We start from the raw sequence: 7761 nt of genomic DNA, 5'->3' as shown, positions 1-7761 counted from the left end.
GAAACAGAATTTTATAGTTATCATGTTTCTGTTTTTTCCATGTTGCACAAGCTTGGTAGGCTTGGACTTATCCCTATGTATAGGGGTCTCTATTTTTGGGTGGGATTTCTCTGTGTTTGGTAGTCCGCTCTGCACAGATGATCTAGAAATTCAGGACATCCTTACAGACATTGATCAGAAAGGAGGTTATGGTGGTGCCCAGTAGTTTCACTTCATTGGACGATCAAGAAGGTGCATAATAGACTTGGGGTTTGGTGCTGTAGATGGCAATGAAAGGATCAAAGTTTTATGCCCTGCATAGCTATGAACCTGCTGTAGGTCAGAGTTTTGAGAAGCATCAGACCTACTGTATATGAACTGTACAGTTTATATTTGATTCCTCAGTGAATCTGGCATGTCCTGAAGGCAGTAGGTTTACTGCACAGGTGCATACCATGAGTACGTACATACATCTGTCCAGGAGTTCCGGTCATGAAATGTGATAACTCTGTAACTTCCAGAGCATGTTGCAAAGTGTTTAACATCTGAAAACAACATCCATGATTAAGATTAACTTACTAGAGTTTCCACTGTTTGTAGTAATTCACAGTTACCACTTTAAATCCATAACCATGTATAAATGCATTTGTAATACAAGGCTTTAAATTGATAAGGAATTGAAACTGCCCTATGGAATTACTTTATTGCAATATTTCAAGGTCCCAGCATTTATTTTTACATTTTCTATTAAAATATGATTCCTCTCTTGAAATTATTTTTTCCTACATCAGTGCCTTCTCAAATTGACTTTCTTCTTGGGATCTTTGCAATTGGATTTTCAGTGATTGAGATTGTTGGGAATTTTTTTTTTTTTAAGAAAACCTATCCCAGTTTTTGAGAACTGGAAGCATCAGTAATTGAATTTGAGAGTGGATAATGAAGCTCTTATGAAATGGTAGTGGTACAATTAATTATATATCAAATCCCTTTTTATGGAGTGTCTGAAAGGTCAGCTTCTATCTCTGCTGCTCAGTGCAGATTATATCTTAGATATTTTACCTTTTTCCTTTTATTTGTTTTACTTAATTATCCTCATATTCTTCTTTACTAAAAATGTTTGCGAATATTTACCAACATAAGTAGAAACAGGAAGGAATTGTGATATAACCTTGATAAATTACATCTTTCAAGAAAATATTTGAATAACTTAGTACAGTAGTTCTGTTGTGCATTGAAGGCACATAAGCAATTTGTGTGATTGAGTATTTAACAATGGTATGTCTTCTCTCAAGTCCTCTTTGATTTTATTACATGTTATTTGCATGTTTTATAGCAGTAATTTTTTTAAGACTTCATCGGGTGAAATTTGGTCGGTATCTGATAAAACCCACTAATTTTACAGAAATTCTGAAAGATAGCATGACTCCGATTCAGAGATATGATCAGAGCAGGTGCTCCCAAAAGTTCTGTGTCATGGAGCTTAAATCCTGTCCCTGTTAGTTCTTCCAGCTGAACAGGGCCAGCACGCTAGTGCAGCTTTTCCAGGGCAGAAGAGGCTTGTAAGTGTGTTTGTTCCGAAAGGCCATGTAGTTTCTAACCTAGAATGAAGCATCTATTTAAGATTAGATTGACAGAGAGGTTTTTTGCATATCTGTATTCCATGCATTGCTTCAGGGAGTATTTTTGGTTTGTGCATGCAAGTTTTGCAATTCTGAACTTAAAAATTCTAAATTTAGTGGTTGTTTAAATGCTTAAATATTTTTTATAAGTTTGTGTGTAATAGTATCTTTTGTAAGCAGTTTTATTTTTGATACAGTAATTTTTAAAAAACCTCAAAACTATATATTATATTACATCTTTTTTTAATGTTATTATTACAGATAAACACAAATCCCCTTCGGATATAATACGAAGTTTTCAGAAGAAAAGTCAGTTCAGGACCATTGCTCCAAAAATGGTACCAAAAATTTTAACATCTGGAGTGGTTTCTTGTCTTCAGTCATCTTTGCCTGAGCAAAAGACACTGATTTCAGCTGCAGGGTCTAAACCACTGGTGGTACCAGCTCAAAACTACGCTGTCATGCAGGTGGCTGGTCACGAGGGGACTTTTTCTCTATTGGCCTTGCCTTATCTTGCCCCTGCCCTAACGCAGCAAGTTCAGCAGCCAAATGCGTCCCCTTCTGAAAACCTAAAGCTGCCTATCCCTCGGTACCAGTCTGTAAGAAAGAAATTGCTGAGTGACAAAAAACCGGCACAAATCTCTGGTTTGGGTGCACATAACAAGAGTCCTACCAAAGCATTGATCTCATCACAGACTTCCCCCGTAGCTACTTTAACTGGAGACTGTCCTGAAACTCATTCTAGTTCAGATTCAGTTGAGCAAGTGATGGTAACAGACCGTGACTCAGCTGAAATTACAGTTGCCACGTTGGTAAATAAAAGCAGTTGTGTGGAATCTGGATCTCCTTTAGTCAACAAACCAGAAATTGCTAACCGTAATGTTTCTGGACCATCTGTAGTTAAAGATTCTTTATCCAAGCCAGTAAGTACAATTAATCCCGTGAAACTAAGTCTACGCTCTGTGAAGACAGCATCTGAAACCACAAGAGGATCATTCATAACGTCTGAGAGACTAAAGGAAAAACCCACAAATTCTGCAAATTCTGTTGCTGTCCTGTCACCAGCAGCTTTTGGCAGTACAATACAGATGACTCCATCAGCACCAAAAGGAAAACTTCCTATTTTGCCTTACTCAAGGACGAAGAATTCAGTGTTGTGTAAATCTAAGCAGAATACTAATATTACAGAAATATCTAGTCCTTCACTAAGGTCTGAGTGTGAGAAGATACCAGCTTTGGCAAAAACCTTTCGTGTTCCTACTAAAGCATCTGATAAGCGATTAGCTCTATCATTTACACAAGTCCCCAAACAAACCTTTCGAGAAAACACCTTCTCTCCATCCAATAAAGTGGATGTCGACAGTCTTAAAAAATTGAACACTGCAGTGTCTAAAAGAAGGGGCAGGAAAAGAAGAGCCCCAGATGATTTATTGGCTTTTCAGACTAAGCGAAGGAAATGCAACATTAATAAGTTCAGAGAAGGAAGAGAGAGAACCAAAGTTGATCTTCAGCCACCTGAAGACAAAAAAGCAGAGGCAGTGAAAAAGTACCGTAGTATTAGACCAAAACCAGTGGTAGTTGTGCAGGCTTTTGCACCACTGACTTCTGCAGCAATAGTAGAGACACCATCTCCTGACCATTTTGACCAAGATTTTGTTTTAAATAGTTCGGTTCCCAACAAATATTTAAGTCACAAGCACAGTGATGCTACATCAGCTAAATCAAGTGATTTTTCATGTTCAACTGTACCTAAGCCGTCACATAAATGTCATGTTTGTAACCATATCTTCCAGTTTAAACACCATCTTCAGGACCACATGAACACACATACAAACAAACGGCCCTACAGCTGTCGAATTTGCCGGAAAGCGTATATTCACTCTGGAAGCCTGAGCACGCATATGAAACTTCATCACAACGAAGGCAAACCCAAAAAACTTGTGTGTTGTGAATTCTGTGCTAAAGTTTTTGGCCATGCAAAAGTGTATTTTGGTCACCTAAGAGAAGTACACAGGGTTGTTATCAGCACAGAGCCCTCTACTAGCGAGCAACAGCTGCAAGATGCTTTAAAGAAGAGAGACACCAATGTAAAAGAAGCAGGAGAAGCAACAGAGAGGTGAGTGTTTTCACTAATTAAATGCTAATGAAAATGAGATTTCGGGTTGTTGGTGGAAGTTCATAAACATCACCATTAAGAAAATTGTTACTTTTTCCTCATCTTTTTTTTTCCCCCGAAGTGAGACTCCTGGTGGTTTTAATATTTTGTTAAGGAGTCTAGTCAATCCTTTAGACTATCCAGTATATTTTAACTGATTTATTGAGAATAAATTATTACTGACACTTGAATATCCAAAATAGTTTTTCATATATTCTAGCAATGTCCAATATACTGCCAGCGGAGCTATTCTGATCAGTTGATTTCTTACGGTTAATGCTTCTCCTGCTAATCTGCGTGGTCTTCTGTGTTCTACCCATTTTGGGTTTTCCCCAGAAGATAAGGGAACCAACTGCAGGAAGTGCAGAGCAATTCATATTTCAGTATTAGCTTGTAGTTTATTTACCTTATTAAATATCATTATTGCATTTCTTCTCTGGAGTGCTGTGAACTAATCTCTCTTGTGTGTTGGTTACTGCTGCTCTTGCAATCACTTAGCCAAGCAGAAAAGTTTATCTTTACCGTATTAAGATGGATAGAACATTCTTTTATCGCTGCAGTATTATTTTGAGGTGAAATTTCTTGACACAGTATAAGTGTTGGCTTTTTTGTTTGTTCCACTGTGCATTTATATCCACTGAAGTACACTTTAAGAAGCTCAAGGCTTTAACCTGACGCCTCACTATGACACTGCAGTTCAATTCTACGCATTTTGCTTTGCATGGCTCCACTCTCTGGGGCGTCAGTTAGGAATTTTTAAGGTATTGAACCTGAGAAACACCAGCGCTTTTCTTTCAGCCTTACTATAAGCCTTTGTGCAATGAATCATTTAGTTTATTTGTCTTGTTGGGTGATATGTCTAATGTGTATAAATACACAGTATTACGTGGTCCTTTTCATAGACATTGTGAGGAGATTTCTGTGGAGGTCTTCTTTTGATTGGCTTAAACCAGGAACATGCTAGCTCTGTGTGTATTGGTTTCCTTTATACTGCAGAGCTGTCCTAAATCATTGAGAGGGGCCATCCGATTGTAAATTGGGTGTTTAAACTTTTTAAAACTGTGTTACAAACTTTTAGGAAAACAAACTTTGAAGTTTCATTGTTTCATCTTCGAGTGGGAGCTGGGACGCGTGGTTTTGACTTAAACTGACCTTAGATCACTCAGTGTAGACAAGTTAGTTTCTCGTAGTAGTACTACTTCTCTTAGTAGTGTTCATTTTCACTTTGCTAGCACAGAGCTAGAAATATTTGGATTGACCTCACTAAATTGGGGACTTTAAAATCATTATTAACCTTTTATTAAGAGGTTAGTGTTGTTAAAAGAGTATTTCTACCAAGGCTAATTTTGAAGGCAATTTTTAAACAGAGCAGTGTTGAATGACATTTGTTTTTAGTTGTTTCCTAATCAGCCTTATTATTATTTTATTTCTCTCTCTTTTTCTTTTTCTGTTCCAAATAAATCAGATACTGTAGCAACAGTGCCTGTTTTTAATTAAAAGAATGTTTAATGAATGTCATCTTTTCTTGAAACTTATAAGGACAGAAGTTTCCATCTCTATTCTGTGCATGGCTAATACTGAAATAGCTCCTATTTCTTTTTTTTAACAGGGGAAATAAGTGTAATTTTGAGGACCTATTCCTTAACCCCGGAGAAGTGAAATTACAGATCAAATGTAGTCGATGCCAGTTTATTGCACAGTCTTTTGGTGAAATGAAGTTTCACTTATTGTGTTCTCATGGAGAAGAGATCCAGGGAAGAGTAGAGGAAGGGGTTTTGCAAGGAAATAAAGGAGCTAAGGGGGAGCTGATCAAACATACAACCCACTTCTGGAAACAACGCAATGAGAGAAGACATTTAGCAAAATGCAGTGCCCATGAGGAAGAGTATTATACTTTTCCAAAACTTAAGAGACAGATACACTTTCACCATCAAGATAATGTCAATATGTTATCTAAAAGTGAACTGACACAGTCAGGAAGCGGCGAAGCAGCCAAGGAGATGCAGAACGTAGGTTTTGGTATACCAAGCAAAAAAATAGAAATTTGGCCTAAAGTGGGCTATAACTGCATTTTATGCAAACAGTTATTTGGAAGAAAAGAGGATCTCTATAATCATTGGCAGAGTCATCATAACTGTGAAGACCCTTCCGCTTTATGGACAATTTTTAGTTTGTTATCAAAACAAGGAATAATTGAACTTTCTACCAATGGTGAATAAAGAAGCTCAGCTCTACAATGCTATGAAAAATATCAACTATCTTACCAAATTGTTTATTGTTTTTTGCTGTGTTGCTAAACTAACTCGAGATATAGCACTTCAGAGGTTTGTTTAGTGGGTTTGTTGGGGATTTTTTTAATTTACACTAACCTTTATTTTGTTAAGTAGAAAATGTATTTATCCAGTATCATCCCAGATGGGTACATGCAAGCCGATTATGAAACACTGTACTTAAAATTCATGCTTAAGGAACTTAGCAGCAGCAAATACTCAATATTAACAGTTAACATCAAGGAAAAAGATTCTCAAGTGAAATTGTACTATACACACTGAAATAAATCAGTTTATATTAAGTAATTTCAATCTTGAATGAAATTACAAACCAGACTGAAAGTGTAATTTCAGTCCCAACTGTGCTTCCAGATTTTGTGGTAAATGTGTATTTCCTTGCAGTTCTCTGAATCATTTGAATGTGCATACATGCAGCCGGCATTGAGAAGCTTTGTAACCTATAATTTAAGTGCTTTTAATTCTTGTTTACTTGATTTCATAGTCTTCAAACATGTTCATTGCTTGCAAGTTTGTTATTGGCAGGTCTTTTAGGTATTGCATTCTGTCCTGGTAACAGCAAGGATCTTTTGATTTTTAAAGTGAAAAATCTACACATTTTTTTTGCCTGTAGCATTTTGGGTTGAAGATGAGTTAGTTGCGTCTCATGAACCCTCAAAGTTTGACTGCTTTATGAAAAAAACAAGTTTGTTTTAAAAATAGTAATCTGAGTTGGTTACTCCTGGGAAGTTTGACATTCTGCAGTAGACTGCATGTTTCACAGTGAACTTTTAGCATATTCCTTGCACCTCCTGTGACAGCAGTTTGCACTCTGCCTTTAACACTCTTGGTATTTAGCTTTTGTGTCTCTGCAGTTGACCCAGTCTGTGGCTTTAAAGGGAATTTTTTCTTTCACTTCTAAGTCTGTGATACAGGTAATGAGGTTTTTTCACTTGCATTGCCACTTATACTTTACTAGAGGAATTGCATGCAGCACCTTAACCTGCCGAAGTCAGGAGCCAGTAGCCCTTGACTTGCTAGGTTGCAAAGCTGTAGCAGCCTGTAATGCAGGAATAGTGCATGCTGTGTCCCCTGCTACAGAGCAGGCCCCGCTAAGTGACCAATTCAGCACATCTCCAAGGGTGCCAGTCAGTTCAGGCTGTAAGGAGATGCAGTTCTGGAGCTCAGTTTTGATGGAAAGGTCATTGAACCATTGAATCCAGTTTGAAATTGGTGTTTAAACTGCTGTTACTTAAAGCCTTATGTACCTCTGAATTATTTTGGGAGCAGTAATGGAGGCAGCATAAGAAATCACTGTATCACTGTTCGACAAAAGGCAGAGCACATCAGAGGTCAAACTGAAAGGTACACCAACATTGTCTCTATACAGTAGTACTCTATCCATTTCTTCTTGTGGTCAAACTATAATTGAGGGGTTGCAGTGATGGAGGAGTCATTCCTAAAATGTCCTGGGTGGCTTCTCACTGCTTTGCAAAAATTGTGGTGATGAGAACAGATCTAAAAATGTTGGGTTTTCTGAGTGGGATTACAGAAGATGTTGCAATATTTTGTGTATTTGTTTTGTTCTTTACCAGTAAAGGTGGTTTTGATGAGCTACTAGTTTTGAATGTAATTTCTTGTTATATGGTGCTTTGCCCTGGAGTTGGACTATGAGTCTGGAGCCAAGAAAAATAAGACAAAAGGAAAATGCTTGTAGAAGTGTACAGGTGCCTGGTAAGGT

The 7761-nt window shown here is 37.4% G+C and overlaps 1 protein-coding gene across 1 annotated transcript in view; it reads left to right on the top strand.

Moving 5' to 3' along the window:
• The window catches only part of ZNF438 (zinc finger protein 438), a 7029-nt gene extending 1057 nt beyond the window's left edge, over positions 1–5972 (top strand). The window contains exons 2-3 of the mRNA XM_029086267.1: positions 1860–3714; positions 5363–5972. Coding sequence (XP_028942100.1) covers positions 1860–3714; positions 5363–5972 — 2465 coding nt within the window. The remainder of the gene's footprint in view (positions 1–1859; positions 3715–5362) is intronic.
• The last annotated feature ends 1789 nt before the right edge of the window (positions 5973–7761 follow it).

Source organism: Antrostomus carolinensis, unplaced genomic scaffold (genome assembly GCF_000700745.2).
Source record: "Antrostomus carolinensis isolate BGI_N321 unplaced genomic scaffold, ASM70074v2 scaffold23368, whole genome shotgun sequence".
NCBI lineage: Eukaryota > Metazoa > Chordata > Aves > Caprimulgiformes > Caprimulgidae > Antrostomus > Antrostomus carolinensis.
The sequence above is the reverse complement of the archived record's forward strand: the minus strand, read 5'-3'. Positions and strand labels throughout refer to the sequence as shown.